This window comes from Diadema antillarum, unplaced genomic scaffold (genome assembly GCF_040938485.1).
Source record: "Diadema antillarum isolate AM-2024a unplaced genomic scaffold, OU_Dant_1.0 seq00000915_RagTag, whole genome shotgun sequence".
NCBI lineage: Eukaryota > Metazoa > Echinodermata > Echinoidea > Diadematoida > Diadematidae > Diadema > Diadema antillarum.
Genome location: NW_027271769.1, coordinates 897,500 through 917,192, shown reverse-complemented (window position 1 = coordinate 917,192; position 19,693 = coordinate 897,500). Strand labels below are relative to the sequence as shown.

General features: G+C 38.4%; 1 protein-coding gene across 1 annotated transcript in view; it reads right to left on the bottom strand.

Annotated features, from left to right (window-relative positions):
* Positions 1-19,693, bottom strand: part of LOC139741298 (uncharacterized) — a 54,799-nt gene that overhangs the window by 29,977 nt on the left and 5,129 nt on the right. Inside the window, exons 3-8 of the mRNA XM_071651887.1 lie at positions 10,127-10,317; positions 7,773-7,830; positions 4,415-4,489; positions 1,388-1,445; positions 628-734; positions 166-252 (exon numbers count right to left, since the gene is read on the bottom strand). Of these exons, the coding sequence (XP_071507988.1) occupies positions 166-252; positions 628-734; positions 1,388-1,445; positions 4,415-4,489; positions 7,773-7,830; positions 10,127-10,317 (576 nt within the window). The remainder of the gene's footprint in view (positions 1-165; positions 253-627; positions 735-1,387; positions 1,446-4,414; positions 4,490-7,772; positions 7,831-10,126; positions 10,318-19,693) is intronic.

Here is a 19,693-nt window from a genome sequence, read left to right as displayed (position 1 = left end):
AAAGTTTTTGTCTACAATCTATGCATTAAACGCCAGTGGCAATTCGCGAAAATTTTATGCTGCAAAAACGGCCGTCGGCTCCAATTCGCGAAAATGTCATGCCGCGAATATATCATGTTTTACAGTATGCTATAGGGTAACTCTACAGTGTGTTGGTAAACTCACCTGGGTCTGTTCCAAGGTTTCTTCAAGAGCCTTCCGATGTCCTTTCTCTTCATCCAGCTCTGCTCTGACGGCTGCCATATCGCCGGCCTTAGCAATGACAAAATGAGGCACAAGTTTCAATTTCAAGTTTAAAATTCTCAATAATTAAACCCTCACAAATATAACAGCTTCTACAGTAGTACAGAGGTTCCCTCTGATGACAAATGTAGAAATTCACTTGTTTCTTTCCTTTTCCTGTCTATGGTGTATCTCCTTTTCATTTTAATATTTCTATAAAATATACATGTGTCCATAAATCATGCAGCCTTACGGCAAATTAGAGTAGCACCAGCCACTGCAAACATGATGAAATCTGAGCATCACATCACACACCGGGAAGCTACAGGCAATGCCTAGGAGATTAACAGACAATGCCTAGGAGATGTATTTATCTTCACCCAAGACGAATTGCTTCTGACTTACAAGAGTCGCTGCTTTTTGTTCCATGGCATCCTTGACAGTCTTGTAGGCATTTGCGTTTGCTTTGGCCTCCGCGAGGTCTTGCCTCAAGAGAACGATCTCGGAAGAAACTGTCATGGAGGTGGAGGATGTAAAGGAAGAGAGAATGAGCAGAAGTTTGGAGGTACGTTACCATGGTAACTCACTTTGGCAAAGTGCTGACTATCCATGAATCAGCCATGGAGGAGGAAATATACCAGGTTTGACTAACATGCATGCAACTACCATGACATCATATACTTACGCAGTAATCTTTCTCCCTTTCTCTTTGTTCATAGCACATACACGTAGTGATCACTTTAACATTGTTATCTACCACATAAACATATATAAAGCTTTGATGGGTATTCACATACTTCATTCTAATGCAGAGAGTACACATAAGTTTCATTTGATTTTCTGATTGCCAGTGTCATATTTGCGAGAATAGTACAAGAAAACATACAGGTAGATTTCCACTGATTCAAATAAAATGAATGTCTGTAATTTTTTTTTTCAGTTAAAAACAAATAAAAATCCCTACATTTACATCTCAAATTCTAGTTGAATAATTCTGCAGGATGTCTCTCAAAGTCGTCTTACAAAAATCCATCTGTAGTTTCAGCTCAGCTGTAGAAGTCAATAAAACCATGGACAAGTGATAGATAAAATTTAACTTTCTCAATTCCTCAGACTGAATGAACAAAAATGGATAACGTGAAGCAAGATTGTTGAAGTAACTTACGGAGCGACCTGTTTTCCTCTGATTTTTTCAGCTGCTCCTTGAAGACATCAGAATCATCCTGAAAACATGGCGGGAAGAGAGGAATACGATCAAGTTCTGTTAGATCCACACTGATTGCTCATCTACTGGAGCACCACCTGTTCAGCGATTGGCTTTAACTGTATTTACTAACGGCAACTCACCTTGGCTGAAATATCATTCCATGAAGTGCAAATTATTCACAAATTTCCTTGTTTCTGCTAACTAGCTCACAAGGACCACGAAATATTTTGGGAGGTATTGCAACGAGTTATATCATATAGAAGTACTCTCACATGGAAAATTATGAACATGTAAAATGCACAGACATTTGCCTTGCCTGGCTTTAGAATTAATAGTACAAAGATTCCCAATTTTTACAGTAATCGTGCCAATTTCTCAGTGTCAGCTAATATAAATAACTGCTGTCAACATACCAACACACAGCGTAAATCTGACAATGTTCCAAAGCACACGATGGTGGTGCTGTTCTTTGAAACAATAAGCCATGTCACAGTCACAATCTGTGCATGTTGATATAAAGTTAATTGCATTCTTTGCTTTAAATTTACCTGTAACTGAGGTATCTTAAAACTGGATTATAAGAAAGTCTTCATGAAAACTATCTACTGTATATGCTATATATTTTGCGGGGATTTTATTTTCGCGAATTTTGCGAGTCGGGAGTTATTCGCGAAATTAACAACACGCGGAAATATTACCTTTCAAAATGAATCCCTTGCCTTGATGATACGAACATTTCAGTACTAGTATACCATGTCACGGCTTACCGAACAGATCATACTGGCTAAAGCTTGTTTATGTACATATAGCACGTCCACGTCTACTTACAAATACTGCAGAGAGCCAATCCATTATCGCAAGGGGACCACTCGTCAGAAATCTAGCGCAATGGACTTAACCACTTCAAAAATGTTGAATTCTAACTTACTAGTTCGCAGAGTTTGGTAAGTTTTTTCATGCAGTGTATAACTAGTATCATTCCTATTTGCTTCTTTGCCACTTCATATTTTCTCTGGTCCCCCAATCACGATTTTAACCACTCGTGAAAATGTGTGACAGCGGCAATTCGCGAAAATTTATGTACGCGAAAATTATAGCGTATACAGTATGTTTTAACTATTCATGAATGAACTAGGTGCATATTGGAATGCAATGCACAAGCCAATGTGCATTCTTTTATAACCACATTTACAAAAGCCATTCATGCAGCACTTGTATGTAAATTACGACTTTTTGTTACCTCTTTTCAACTGATCTTCTAATTGAAAGATTAATCCATGTTTTTTTGAAAAGTCTCTGATTCAGAGGCCACTACAAACCATTACAAACTGTGAGCTGGCTTGTAACAACATAACAACACCCACACAAACAACAACAGCATCAATAAGACGGAGAAACAACAAGAAAATGGACAGGATTATAAGGCAAACACACAATCATTGGAATATGACAGAAACCATGATATGATATATGCAGCTTAGTCTGGGCTTAGCACATACTGTACAAGCTGGTGTTTTGGGTTTTTTTTTTTCCAGAGATTACTAGACAGTTCAGTGCAAAGCTTTTAGTAGGGTTAAGTTGACAGAAACACTCAATATCTATACATTTTGTTGTTTGTGCATCAAGATTTCTAATTATGTAGAAGTATACCAACGCTCTTCTCTTCCAATGTATGTTCTTGACTTATATTCTGTGTTTAGTATATCACAGACTGATCTACTGGAAAATGTGGAAGTGAAAGCATGAAAGACAGGACATGACACTGGTTAGAAAAAAGTACTCTTCAACACAAACACAACGCATCCAGGGTCCCATTTCATAGAAAGTAGCTATAATGAGAGCAACTCTTGCTGCAATGACAAACTGTGTCATGATAATGACAAGAATCCGACTTCCTGTTTGGCTGCTATCAGAAGTTACCATTTTATTTAGCAAAGAACTGCTATCATAACATTTTCATGAAATGAAACCCGGATACAGTATATTTGTATGTATGACTCATACAACACTCACACAGTCATTATGCACACAGCTCTAAGCATTTAAGACAGACAAATAACTGATCATTTTTGCTCAACACAAATGTTGAAATTTTCACATTGAGCTCTTAGTGCTATAAAAAATCGACCATGTAAATTGACAGACCACAGATGCTCCATTTATGCACTGCACTGTAAGTATCAAACCCAGTTTACAGCATCTCAGCATCTCAATTAATTTGTCAAGACAGTAAATCATCCTATTAGTAACCAAAAGTAAAATGACATTCTTTTTGTTGACATCAGCAGTAGCAGAAATTAATACACCATAACACAATACAGTATGCTTTTCCCAGACTTTGTATTTGTACTAAAGCTCTAAAAAAAAGATAACAGCTTCACATACTGCACAGATCATTTAAAATCTGAATTATTTACATAGTTTATTATCGATTTATAAAGAAAAATACAGTGATTCAGTTAGTAGCCATCAACCATTAACCCTTTGTCTGCTATGAGTACTGAATGGCACAGAAAACCCTATAGCATTGTAAATGCTGTCCAAAGTCCTTGGCACAGAAACGGTACAAAAAAAAGAAATGAATTTAATACAAATCAGAGAAAAGACATGCATTTTTAGCATCGCATTGTGGCAATGATGACAGGATATGCATGTACATGAATTCATTACAGTTGAAGCAATGATATGACACCATGATTTGCAAAATATGCTTTGAAACTGAATACTTTTTATAACATCCCATAAAAATTACTTGTCCATTGAGCAATAAAGTGCAGGAAAAGTGTCGTGAGGGAAACATCCACCAATACATGTGTGCATGGGCTATATAATGTTACCAAGTATTAACAAAGTAAAAAGACACAAGTGGTCATTCTCTATGAAATGTTCTCAACAAGTGGTTAATGTGGTGTAACATGGACAAATGGTGATGTATTATGGATGAAGGGTGAAGCGAGCAAAATTAGTGAATGGAAAGATGCTCACAATTAGTGCCGGCTCTCCACCTGTCTTTAACCTATCCACCTCCTTCTTCAATTCTGTAGAGTACCACTGCTCCTCCTTTAGCAGAAAGGACAGGAAATGCAACATGAGCTGGAAACTGCGGCAATGTTTATTCCTTGTGATGTCAGCCCTTTCATCCATTTCATAATGAAGTTTTTCAATATTTGCAGCTTAGAATATTCACTGTTTTCATAGCACTGAACTGAAAGACTGAAGGCTGATTTGTTGCTGCCATGGTTCTACACATAGTTGTAACAGTTATTTTGAAATTACTGTTTGTTGCAAAGGTTGCAAAATTGCCCACAATACAGACTCAACACACCACATTTCCACAGATACTCTCTGTGTTTTATACAGATTTCGGATTGACAGGTACGTGTAGAATCTGTCACATCTCCCCAGGCGATACACACCAATGTATGCACAACCCTCGAGTGAAGGTATTTCACAGTTAGTACTGTGTTTGTTACTGAGTGCTGGCTTGGCACCTACAGGGATCCCCCTCCACAAACAACTAAATAACAATAATGAGTAAAGATAAATGATAATGATGGTAGTAGTAGTAGTAGAAGTAGAAGTAGGAGTAACTAGTAGCAGTAGTAATAATGATAATGAGAATAATAATAATAATAATAATAATAATGATAAAAATAACAACAATGAAATACAGCCTGTACATGTATATTACAAAATAATTGCTAAAAAGACAGCAATATATATCACACACCAATAAAAAGACCATGTGTCTAGTTACTGGAAATCCTTTATTAAATCGTGTGCTTTTTTTTTATTATACATGAAAAAAATGTCAATAAAAGCAGATCCACTACATCCACTTATTTATTACAAGCCAAATATTTGCCCCTTTGATCATTTTAAAATCATCTTGCTCTTCTGTTATCAGATGGAAAAAAAATCCCTTCATAAATAATAGGGAGCTTTAGACCCCGTTTACAGTGCGAGGCTCCACGGCCGAGCCCACCTTCATTTCAGTGTAAACGCGCAAAAGGCCAAATGCGAGGCCAAAATTGGCCTCGCATTTGGCCTCGCTCTGGAGGTGGTCTCGGCCGCGGCCCGGCCTTTTCTCAGTGTAAACGCAAACTGGGCCAAATGCCCGGCCTATTTTAGTCTGGCTTCCAAACCCTCTGCCTGTATCTTTCGCTATTCGAGATATTAACCCCCTCAACGTCGAAAACTAATATAGTTTTGAAGGTGGTTTTGTCCTGCAAAGGATTTTTTCCTTCTGCAAAGGCCTTTGCCTGAACGGCGACTTTGTCGCCACGGAATTCAATTGGCAAAGGGTCTGAAAACTAGACAATACCAAATTGTGTTTGTTTACAAGCAGAGCGCCACTACGACAAAACATTGAAAGATTTGAATCAAAAGCGCGGCCGAGCCCAGCAGTGTAAACGGACAAAATTGCGGGGCTCGGCCTCGCAATTGAGGCGGGGCTCGGCCGCGGCTTGGCCCAGCCCCTCACTGTAAACGGGGTCTTAGATTTGAGACACGGACATTTAGATGATTGCAATGGCCATTCTCCTCTTTCCATGCATTGTGTGGCAAAGTAGCTTTAGATTATGCAAGGATGCAGCCTATACATGTTAAATGGCGCCCCCATATGATCATTGCATCAAGTAGCTCTCTGTGTCGTGAATTTGAGCGGACGCTAAATTGACCCAGCAGACCGTGAAAACTCGGATGACGCGAGATCGATTTTGTTCAACAATTTTGCCAATGCTCAGAACAGTTTTTGCTTTTTTCCTCTGAATGTTCGCGTCGTAAATATCTAAACCTCCCTAATATGCATAAAATGAGGAGACCCACATTCTATGTTCACTTTAGATAATTCTATCAAATGAATTTGATATCCTACGAATTCATTTTGATATCATCAAAAGCCTATCTGTCAGTTTAAAGTCCCTCAAGATAGATCTCTTACGTGGATGTGCTGGTGGGGTATTGCTCTTACTGAGCTAGCTCTGTATTCCTTTCTACCATGGCACTTCCTATGGCCCTGTTCTGTGAGCAGCATGATTACATATGCTGGTACGATTGCTTGCCAAATAAGAAATTATTAATGACAAAAGGATCATGTAAGTTTGTGTCACAACGGTCTTTGTTTGCGATTGTCTCATTGTTGATTTATTTTCAATTAGCCAAATGTCACTGACAGCCTAGCACTTTACGACTGAGTATGTGAACATGTAAAAGGTCGATATTGCTAGTACTGTGGTCTTCATCTGATATTGCGTTTCATTATTGGAATGATCATGAACAAATAAAAACTGACTACTTATATTGTAATGATAGCATGCAAAATGGTTTACTTGTTCAATCTGCATAACATGCAATTGGAAATGTGGCAACAAAACAGCTACAAGGTGGCATTGTCAACATTAACTGCTAGAACACCTAGATACTTGCAGTTGTGTCCTTCAAATCATATTTCCAATGTATGATTTCTTTGATAGGTTGTACGCCTGTGATTATTCATGTTTATTTTTCTGACTATGAAACTTTGCCTTTGTACAATGATCAAGAATCATTTCATTATTCCTTTAACAAAAAAAATGGACACATTTTTTTTTTTCAATCAAGAACCTACATCACAGCTTACTATATGACATAGTTTCTGTATTCTGACTGGTATTTTTATGGCCTGACACACTGTTAACCCAAGATGCTTCTACAACAGTGCAGAAGCAGTTATATTAATGATGCATGATATTCCATCTTATCTTCAACAAAGTAACAATGCATGTTTAAAGGGAGCATTAAATATGTCCAATTCATCAATCCCCAACCTGCAGTTAATCTTCCAAAAAGACTTACAGTAATGTTATATCAGTGTTATTACTCTACCAAGTGAATATATATAATAATAGGATACAATGGATAATTAAAAATGGTACAGTAAGAAACGATTAAAGACTGTAACAATTTCCATGGTGTAATTGACAAAGAAAGTTAACAATCTAATATCTGTGATAACTATTTCACATATGAATTTTCCGTAGAAGAGGTAATTACAATCAGTACTTTTCAATCATAAACTTTAAGATGATCAGGTTTAACCGTTGAGGACGAGTCCCAAGTATACTCGGGCAAGGGTCTATGGGAAATGCGCATTGTAGCAAACTCAGCCCATCCTCAACGAGTTAATATAAAGATTTTAGAGATGTTACCTGCATTCTGCTTTCATAGGTGTTGTACACTGCATGACATACAAGACATCCAACTGCCACATGCTTACCTAATCAAGAAATTATCAAAAACAATTCTAATGCAGACAGGCAAGATAACAGCTGAGATATTAAAAGAAAGAAATGGGTTTACAAACCTTCAAAGATGTTCTCAACTCATTTATTTCCTGCCGAAGAACTTCAACACCGTCATCCCTGTCAAAAAGTAAAAAAACAAGCATGAAAGTTACATATTTCTTGTCAGAAAATAATATCGTGCATTCATTTTCACTTTGTACCTGCAAAGATTGCTGATGCAAAAATGATTGTAAAAAGTTGCCTTACGTTGAGAACAAGACTCTGTACAGTGTAGCAATCAAAGCAATAAGCATGAGTACAGTGTACAAGTAGGTAATCGATCGGACATGTAAACAACTTGCTGTACATTGGATCTACAAAGATTGATGTACAATTTGTATATTAAACCTGAGAGGGTGATGTTAAAGTTCAATATTTAAGCCAGGTATCAACAAATAAATGATTAATTTAATATCTTGAAGTGAAGGGGAAACAATGGTACCAGAGACAAAGGAATCAACAGAACTACACGTCAAGGTACTCACTGATGTGTACCAGTAAGTACCTAAAGTTACAACATGGATAAGTTCCCCCACACCCCCCCCCCCCACAATGTCTGTATATTTGCTTTGCCCTGTGTTGTCGAGAAAAAATCAGAACAGATAAACGATAAAAGTGATATGTAGGTATAACTATCTATCAAAGGTATTCCTTACAAAGAAAGCAATTACAGTATATTCATGGAACTTCCATTTTCTAAGTAGAACCTTAAGACAATAAAAGCAGGTGACAAGACAAATATATTACTGGAATAAATACGTACCTACAGTATTTTCAAAAGATGAATGAAAAGTACACCTACATTGGAGCTACTGACTGAATAAGTACACTAGAACACCAGGGCCCTGTTTTATGAAGAGTTAAAATTGATTATAAAGTTGATTTCTATGATAAGTCTATGGCAGCCTGTGTGTTAAGGAAATTTAGAATCGATTTTATCTTTTGATAAAACAGGGCCCAGGACAAAACACTTTGCCAATGATACACTGTATGTATTTGAACCCCACATACTTTAAAGTGACTTACCTTGACTGAGGAATGATCATGGAATAAAGGGGAAGAAACAATGAAGGAAAGAAACATAAAATTCATTAATTTGTCTGCTAAATGTTATCCTTCAGCTGTGAAAAACCACTGAACATGCATTTACAAATGCAAATAACACATTCTTATGACTTGAAAGTGATTGCAAAGATTAAAATTGTCTGTATGATTATTTAAGTATAAACTACAATGTACTATGTATAACACGCAAAATGGAGAAGCAACACATTGTAGGAGCTGTACAATTTAAATTGCTTTAAATTTGATGAGTTTTAACCTGTTGAGGACAATTCGATTTTGCTGCAACACGCATTTCCCATAGACACCTGCTCGAGTATACTCGGGACTTGTCCTCAACGGGTTAATACATAATTATTATGACCTAACAGCAAAATTACTGTGTTATGTTCTGGCTGATGTTGAAAGCATAAATGTACAATACCTGTATCTTTGCAGCACATAAACTCATGAAATACAATACTATGTGCATGGCATGCAACATTAATTTTTGTGCATCGGGCCACTACATTGAGCTTATATGAATAGACTGAAGAAAGACAAAAAATGACTGGAAAAGTTTCTACCTCATCATATTTTTTTCTCCAGTGCTTTTATTGAGGGTTGAAAAACTTTGATAAAGATGAGACTCAGTTGGATGAGAAAAGCCATGATTTAAAGTGTTTACATTATGAAATGTTTTTGTGTTGTTTTTGCCACAGTCATGCACATGTGCACACAGTGACAGTGCATGGTGACTTGTACAATGAGACAGTTACAGTAGTGTTCAAGTTCCGCAGCAAGATCAGTGATTACATGTATCTGACATGACAACATCAAGAACAGCAGAATGTCTCACAGATTGGCAAATCTCTAGTATACTACTTAAGATTTCAACAATGAAAGGACAATGAATTATCACGTTTTCCATCAATATCATGGAATGAAATAAATGATCATATGCAAATACACACATCCTTAAATATCAGTAGCATTCACTTTGCCTAAAATCTGATACCAAACATGTTTTTATGACTATTAACAGAATTGATGTAGGGTGAGAAAGCTGAATCTCTGTCTGTGGGGAAAAAATAAATAAATCCAAGGAAGTTTGGAATTGGCTTTTGACAATCTTTAAATTTTGTTAAAATCTATGAAGCTCTTTTCACGACCACGTCTGGTCTCAAAACATGCCATTTGAGAGGCATCATGTTTAAGCAATAGTGACACAACTTCAAACAATATGATCATTACCTGGCATCACATGCTACAGCTTACACTGTCATTTCACTTGATGTTTTGACAATTTCTGATCAACTAATAATTCAGAAACTGGGGGCATACCTGGGTCTGATGAAGAGAGTTTGTATTTGCAGCGTGAGTGACAGCGCCTGGAGCTGCCACTATTTCAGGCTCTGGGCCAGCTGCCCCTCCAGTGATCTCAGTATTGTGAACAGTTTCCCAGTGGGACTGAAGCTGTTCAGGTGAGGATAGAGCCACCATGCATGTTGGACAGATGAAGCCCTGGAATGCGATATTATTGGAACGGGATGAAAAGCATGACAGTGGAAAATTCAACGTGAATGTACTATGATCGTCATGCACAATGGGACTCCTGAGCAAAGCGTCGCTGTCTTTATGAATGATCAACTTCACCTTTCTGTCTCTCTCCTTGCTTGAAGTAAAGACATGTAAAGCACAACATGCATAATGTTTTAAAACACACCCATGTAGACATACATACACAAACACACACACAAACGCACAGAAACACAAACAACTGCAAGAAATATGACCATTATCATGAGTGTTTGTTGATGTAGATAAGTATACAGGTATGTGGTAGTTGTTGTCCCTATGTACAAAGCCATAATACAGTGTATTACAAATATGTGGTACCCCCCAAAAGGTAGACCCACTTAAGTGCATACATAATTAGGTGATACGCTATCAGCGTATCACCTATTGTGATTGTCAAAATCTCTCTTTATTTTTTTTTATTCTTCTTTCTTTCTGGACAATTTTGTGTCGTCAATATCTCAACAATGACATTACGGAATGACATGAAATTTTCAGTCAACATGTCTCATAACAATATCTAGCCACAATAAGGTTTTCATGACAGTAACATATCTATGACGTCATCTAGGCGCCATTTTGTGATTTTCGGACCTTGTCACATGATCGATCATAACTTCATAACTAGATGTCATTTCTGCATCATTTTCGGTGGACATAAAGTTCAGGTCACGCTCTATCTTACTTTTTAACGCTAGTTACCCAGGTCTTCATTACGCGCGCCTACGCGCGCGTCAAAATTTTAAAAGGCTCAAAACGACTTCCCAATGGGAAATCTCGAAGTTTCAGACAATTTTAAGCGTTTCAAACATTTTCTCGCGTGCGCGTCCGTCCGCGCAATTTCACGCGCAGAGGGCGTAACCAACATGAAAATGCAATTTTTTTGACTGATTTGGATTCCTGATACTTTGAGTAACAATATCCACTGATTTCCGATCGATGTTGACCTATAACAAAGGAATGCACTGGCGTCAAAGTTGAAATTCCGCGCGCGCGTCTTTCTGCAAATATAGTGAAAAAACATGTCTTTGTTTATTTCGCCATAGCTCTTTAAATCGTCCGTTGACCCGATATTTCTATTGCATATTACAAAAGCATATGAATTGTAAATAACATTCCTAGTATCAATATTGCCAGGAAAACGCGATGAAGTGATCATATCGTCATTTTGAATAAAAAAAGTGGAATTGATTTTTTTGAGGTACTGTTTCTGACATTCATTTGCTCGTATCTCTGTTGTTTAAGCTCAATATTATCCCAAATTCACATATGTTGTCCTTTAAACATTTGCCTTTCAAGTCCATGTCATGGTTTTGAAATTTGATGACGTCATCATACTTTAAATTGTGATTAAAAGTAAAGATGCAAAATCGGACAAGTTTACGTGTTATGTCTATGGGAGGTGATTTTTTTTAAAAGCATGCATTGACTTAACAACGTTTAAGCACCTTTATCTCAGCTGATTTTGCTTCATTTCCTCTGAAACTTTAGTATGTTGTAGCTGAGACAATAAGCTGCAGTAATCATGCATTTTATTCTTTGAAATCTCCTCATCAGATTGACAATTTTGCAGTTTAAAACTGAAAATGAAAATGGAATGTGGACAAAACGATTCCTCATGTATCTTTCATATACATAAGTTTACGTTCCCCATATTTTCTCGTCGAGACGTATGGCCGAGTGGTTAAAGGCGCCGTCTCAGAGACGTGAGGTTGCGGGTTCGAACCCCACAAGATCACGAAACAATTTTTTTTTATTTTACTTTTTTTTCTTCAATTTGTATTATATATTCGTCCATGTAGAAATCACGTTCGTATATAAACGCACCTATACACACACACAGACACACACACACGCCATATCCCTCTTTTTTGTGTGTTGGAGACCACATTGCTTCGACTGCAGCAACATTTTGCAGGTTGACTTTGTCAAACCGATCATAGTATGTAATGACGACGACTGAGGTGTTGTACTTTGAACAATTGTCTTTCAAGACGATGTCATTGTTTTGTAATTTGATGACGTCATTACACTGAAAATTGTGATTAAAGGCAAGGTATCAAAACCAGCCGATTATAGGTTTTATGTCTGCGGGACGTATTTTTCCCAAGTTGCCAGAAATGGCATAGCGACCTCAGTCGTTACAAGGCCGCTTTTCCGTCTAGCAATGCAATAGATGTTCACACGGCCACGTTAGTTGAGTGGGCATTGACTTTCCCCCTGTTATATCTATACATTGTTTTTTTTTTTTTTTGTCTTACCATTTCCGTGGATGACCCGTGGCCGAGTGGTTACAGAAACGGTTTCGCATGCACGCTCAATATAACTTCAAGGTGCCTATATCACATTCTTTTCTTTGTCGATCACAGATGACTGTCATCTGATGACCACAAGCGTATCACCTAACTCGTCCTCAATGTGACGAGTTTTCATGTCTCGTTTAAACATGATTTGGAGAATACTCTACCTATCTGAAAAGAAAGGACTTTCACTGCTGACCACTGTCCAAAAGTCTATGCACAGGTTCATATTTTGAAGGCATCATCACACACAAAAATATATTGTATTGTTTCTGCAGTATACCACTGTAGCTTTGAAATTACAGTGTAAATCTACAAATAAGAAATATTATATACATTTGTACCACAATTTCCCAGAACACTTGTAATCGATCATTCGGAGAAGTTCTCATTAAAAAAAATTGATTTCTCAAAACACATTTCTCAAGACATAGATCTGATAAATTCATTTGTTCACATTCTGTAAACAGAGAATTGACAATGAACCTTTGCTATAATTTGGTACCTTCCTGTTGAGACCAACGGGTATAGATGTTGAACTGCAATTTAATAACATGCTTTACACCTTAGCAAATCCTATCCTTCAGAAGCCACTTGAGGACTCTGCCTCCCCACGGAAGAAAGCAGTAACTGCATATCCGCTGAGCTGAGATAAATGTGATTTTGTGTTTTTCGCAGATTCTTTAAAAACACAGAAACAGTCGAAAATAATTTTGTGGTATGATTATGCACCATACCTAGTTGTCTAACAAAACCTAGGAAAAACTTGTGTTTCCGTTATTTTTTAAATGTTATTTAGGAAAATGTAGTTACTGCGGTGACTCACCCTTGATTCTGGGTGGTTTCCCCACGGAAAAAAGCAGTAACTGCACTCGGTCTACAGATGGCCAGGAGTCTGCTGTTTTCCCCATGGAAAAAAGCAGTAACTGCACATGTCACATGACCATAGTGAGGAGAATTGTTACCACCACCAGGTTATAAAGTTCTTCTACTTTCTGGTTAGTCTAGATCTATAAGATCTAGGACCTAACATTAGACCTAGACTCGGTCTTGTCGCTTCTACTCTATCTAGGAATAAATGGTATTTTGTGTAACACAACAGTAAGGTAATTGAAGTGAACGGTCTGGTACGCGGTAGACCTAGCGTTAGATGATCTAACGTTACTACTCTAGACCTCTAGTGTATACTAGATCTAGTGCTCATCTCCATTCAAAATTTCTACTCATATTTTCAGCTCACCTTGATTTTCTGGTTCCTCTGCAATTCATGATAGATTTGCAGGCATGCCTGGACTGCAGAAAATTTTCAGTCACTGTGTGACTGCATGGTTGGCACTGTCACTCAGACTGTACTGTACTGTGCATAAGTGATGACTAGACTGTACGTGTGTGATGAATTCTGCAGTTTGCTGCAGTGTATGACATGTTGTAGGCATGCTGCAAAATTTATGCGCGCATGCAGTACGCGTATTCTGCACTCTGAGTGCGCTCAGTATGTTAGCTCTGCTAGTCTCCAGAAAGAAACTTTTTTCTACAACTTGTCATTATGATTCCCTGCGGGCAGAGTCAAGTTACTGGTGAAACAATCTTTTTATATCTACTCCCCTAAATTAATGAAGAATCTGCTGTTTATGTTGTTTTAGAAAATTGATAGAATTTGAAAAAAAAAAGTATTAGGAAAAAATGTACCGGCAGGACTAAAGAGTCTGAATTATTAGACTAAATTGTTAGTTACTGCTTTCTTCCGTAGGTTTTGTTGGTTACTGCTTTCCATAGGCGTACCCAGGATTTTTTAAAGGGGGGTGTTCAGTGGCGTACCGTGGGTCCAAACATTGGGGGGGGGGGGGGCACCTCATGGAAGCAACATCTGGGCCCTGTTGCATAAAACCCTTACCGCTGGACTTACCGCTCCTTTCTAGCGGTAAGTCTTCAAATTAGCGGTAAATTTTAGAATCCTTGATGCTGATTGGCTGTGATGCCTAATTTTGACGGTAGTTACCATTGAAATTCAATGGTAAGTTTTATGCAACGGGCCCCAGAATTGCATAACTGTACAATTAAATGCGAGCGAGCGGAGCGAGCGAGCTTGAAAATGTTGACATTTTACAGTCCCAAAACTGCCGTTTGTAGCTATATATGATAATATATGTATATATATATATATATATATATATATATATATATATATTTGCTTTGGAAATTAAGGGGGTTGCACCGGGTGCAACTGCTGGCAGTTGCTGGCAGTAACATCAGGAGAATTGCATAACGATTAAATGCGAGCGAGCGAAGCGAGCGAGTTTGATAATTTTGACATCCAAGTCCCCAAACTGCCGTTTATAGCTATATTTTTTTCGCTTTGGAAATTAAGGGGAGGGGGCGCACCGGGCGCAACTGCTGGCAATTACTGACAGCAACATCAGGAGAATTGCATAACGATTAAATGCGAGCGAGCGAAGCGAGCGAGCTTGAAAATTTTGACATTTTACAGTCCCCAAACTGCCGTTTGTAGCTATATTTTTTCGCTTTGGAAATTAAGGGGAGGGGGCGCACCGGGCGCAACTGCTGGCAATTATTGACAGCAACATCAGCAGAATTGCATAACGATTAAATGCGAGCGAGCGAAGCGAGCGAGCTGAAAATTTTGACATTTTACAGTCCCAAAACTGCCGTTTGTAGCTATATTTTTTCGCTTTGGAAATTAAGCGGAGGGGGCGCACCGGGCGCAACTGCTGGCAATTATTGACAGCAACATCAGGAGAATTGCATAACGATTAAATGCGAGCGAGCGAAGCGAGCGAGCTTGATAATTTTGACATTTTACAGTCCCAAAACTGCCGTTTGTAGCTATATTTTTTCGCTTTGGAAATTAAGGGGAGGGGGCGCACCGGGCACAACTGCTGGCAATTACTGACAGCAACATCAGGAGAATTGCATAACGATTAAATGCGAGCGAGCGAAGCGAGCGAGCTTGAAAATTTTGACATTTTACAGTCCCCAAACTGCCGTTTGTAGCTATATTTTTTCGCTTTGGAAATTCGGGGGGGGGGGGGGGGGGGCGCACCGGGCGCAACTGCTGGCAATCACTGGCTGTAACATCAGGAGAATGGCATATAACGGTTAAATGCGAGCGAGCGAGGCGAGCGAGCTTAAAAATTTTGACATTTTACCGTCCAAAAACTGTCGTTTGTAGCTACATGTATATTTTTTTTCGCATTGGAGGGAGGGGGCGCCCGGTGCGCCCCCTGGATCCGCCACTAGTAGTCAAGGGTGTCGGTTTATGTTCATGATTGGGGGAGGTATGACCAGCGAAGGGGCGTCGAAGTGACCAAGCGGGAGAAAGATGTCCAAAATCTGTACTTTATACGGTATAGAGCATCCCCTAATTTGTTTGTGTTTGTGAGTGTGTGTGTTTCATATAGATGGAAAAGTTGGGAAATAGGCAAGGTCAAGTCTTATTATTGGCAATGCAAGGCATTTTAATAGAGACTAGTATGTATAGCAACACTGCATAATCAATGATCAAGCTTTGATAGCAAATGTGTACAACCTATCAAACATCACATTGCGCAACATTGCAGCGACTCTTTTTGCCATTCCGATATTCTGAGTCACTGCGCACATCCTGCTTGTATTCAAAATGCCAACCAGGAATCACGCTGAATCACAATCTTTTGTCGACTCCGGGCTTTTTGAACAATGTTATACCTCTTTATTATGGTTAAAAGAAATCTTAGAAAAATATCTTTTTTTCTTGATCATTCTTTCATGTCGATTTCAAAAGCAGTTTACTAACCCTTGAATTATCATTTTCGTAGGTTTTTCCTTTTTATCCCTTGTTTTTTCTCTTTTTTTTCTTTTTTTTTCTTTTTTTTTAACCAGCGGATTGGGGGAGGGGGGGGGGCACGTGCCCCCATGCCCCCCGTAGTTACGCCACTGTTCCTAGACCTAGATATCTAGTGAATTTTAGGCGCAATAAAGTCATCCAACCACAATTTGTAGACTCACACTCAGTTATCTTTCAGTTTTAACTTTCAGTGATTGAAAAATTCATATCTACTATTACTAAAGATTACCAAGTCCATGTGCTATTACTAATTACCTTGAGTAGCAAGTAACTTGCTACTCCCAGAGCTTCCAGAGCTTGCTGCTTCCAGTAGGCTACTATACTGACTGTACTTGGTAGTCAGTGGCGTATCTAGGGAAAACGGCGCCCGGGGCAAGCGCGAAAATTGCTCCCCTAATTTCTGAAAAAGTGTTCAACCCCATCCCCATCCCGGTAGGGACTTAAAAAAAGTCCTCATGATATGCTTTTTGAAGCACTTAAGAGGGGTCTTTTGAGGGTGATTTAAATGTAATAGGCAACCCTAAATTTTGATATATTTTGGCGAGCGAACGCAGCAAGCTAGCCGAAAATTTTTATATTTCAGCTTTATACATAACATGGAATTCTTGTCATTTTTGGTTATTAAATCTTCGAATTACAATTCTAACTATAGTGACGGCCTTATAGATAACGATTTATACCAACAGTGTCCAACCCCATCCCGGTAGGGACTTAACAAAAGTCCACATAATATGCTTTTTCAAGCACTTAGAAGGGGTCTTTTGAGGGTGATTTAAATGTAATAGATATTGAAGAATTTTGGCGAGCGAGTGCAGCGAGCGAGTGCAGCGAGCGAGCTGACAATTTTTGTATTTCAGCTTACAAAACATGGAATTCTTGTCATTTTTGGTTATTAAATCTTCGAATGACAATTCTAATCAAGATATAGTGACGGTCTTATAGATAACGATTCATACCAGCAGTGTTCAACCCAATCCCATCCCGGTAGAGACTTTAAAAAAGTCCACTTGATATGCTTTTCGAGCACTTAAAAGGGTTTTTTGAGGGTGATATAAAATCTGATAAATTTTGATAAATTTTGGCGAGCGAGCGCAGCGAGCGAGCCGACAATTTTTGTATTTCACCTTGCAAAACATGGAATTCTTGTCATTTTCTGGTTATTAAATCTTACAATTCTAATCAAGATATAGTGACGGCTTCATAGATAGCGATTTATGCCAACAAACTAAGGACTTGGAAAAATACTCTAAATTACTACGAGTGAGTGAGCCGAAATCTTTATATTTCCACGTCATCATTACGTTTTGTTCTTCTTATTTTTTTTTTTTGATAAATTTTGGCGAGCGGGCGCAGCGAGCGAGCCGAAAATTTTTATATTTCAGCGTTACAAAACATGGAATTAATGTTTTGTTTTCATCTTGTTTGATTTGGTTTTCTGCCCCCCCCCCCAATTCTCCTTCCCCCCCCCCCCCCCCCCCCCCCCCCGTCCGGGCGAGGGTTTTTTTTCTTCTTCTTCTTCTTCTTCTTCTTCTTTTTCTTCGTCGTTTTTTTTTCTTCTTTTTCTCGTTTTTTTTTTTTTCACGTGCCCCCCTTGCCCCCCCCCACTAGATACGCCACCATGGCCACTGTTGGTAGTTGATACTACTATGTAAACTTAGCATGCAATGTGCCTATAATTGGCTGCAGCGCAGCATGCATTGTACACACATAATATTATGCATCATATACAATTTACGGTACCGCGTACGGTATAATACCGGTAAACGCTGAACATTATGCGCAATGTACGTGTATCTCCGCGATTCGGTCAGAAAGCAAAGCAGGGATCGGGAATGTCTACTGTTTGCGCGTCAGCTTCGCGCGCGGTGCGGTAACGTAGTATTAACACGTACTGTACACGAGTTCTTTAGTGCGTATATTATGTAACTCCATAATGTGTCATCGTCCACACAAACATTAAGATAAAACAAGGAAGAGAGAGAGAGAGAAAAAAAAATGAACGCAAAAGAAAGGAAAGGCGGAATTCAAAACGGAAATAAAAGCGGTAAAGACAGCTTTTGTTTCATTTGTCAACATCTAAACATTGCTGAAGAGGGGTGTTGAACAGCTCAAACACCTCCCTTTTGCCCAAGGGAGGTGTTTGAACACCTCAAACACCCCCCTTTTGGCAAAGGGGGGTGTTTGAACACCCAAAACACCCCCCCTCGGTACGCCCTTGCTGCTTTCTTCCGTGGGGAAACTTGAAAAGTTGAATCGACTGGATGCAGTTACTGCTTTTTGCAAAAGTGAAAAATTGCATTTTTGGTCAATCTTATTTTTTTTTTCCAAAACTGACTTATTCACATTTAAGAGTATTGGGTAAACTATTCATTTTTCCAAAAAAGTACAAATTCATAAAAATGTCAGTTACTGCTTTTTTCCGTGGGGGGGGGGGGGGGGGGGGGGGGGCAGAGGTGTACTACCCTATATATTCGTTACGACTAAATGGACATAACAACCACGGCAGTTCCACAGACAGCTTTCTGAGTGGTATACATGTATGTCTTTCTTTCCTAGTGCAAGACAGGGTCAATATTTTTGTCTACAATTTTAAATGACAGTCTCTGCTTACTTAACTTATTAAGCTTTAGGCAATGTAATGACATGTGATACAGGCAGTCTGTAACAGTGCTTTGGATAAGTTTATATGCAGGTCTTATGATGCAGGGTTACAAAAGAAAGCAAAACATGTCATTTACTGATGTCATGAATTATGGAGTTACAAATTGTAGGTGCTGCTTGCCCCTGCTTGATACACCATGCAGTGTAATCTGAGTGTGAACAGTGTGGGAAAGCCCTGCCTACGAAATGCGTCAATCTGCAGATTTCCAGTGTGAACACGGTGTGCATGAATACGTGACATTTGAACAGATAAAAATGTAAGAACAGATGCATCATTATTAAGAAAAAAAATTATGCTGTCAGAGTTTGTACATGAGAAATATCTATGTGAATCATGAGTAATTGATTTAAAAAAAAATCTTATAACGAGATACTCTCTTTTCCTAACTCCTAAAAGGAAATAGCAGACTGCATAAACAAAATATGCAGCCCAAAAATGAACTTCATTACTAAAATTATAGAAATTATGATAAAAAATGTAATGATAAAATTAATATCAAGTACATTTTCATAGTAT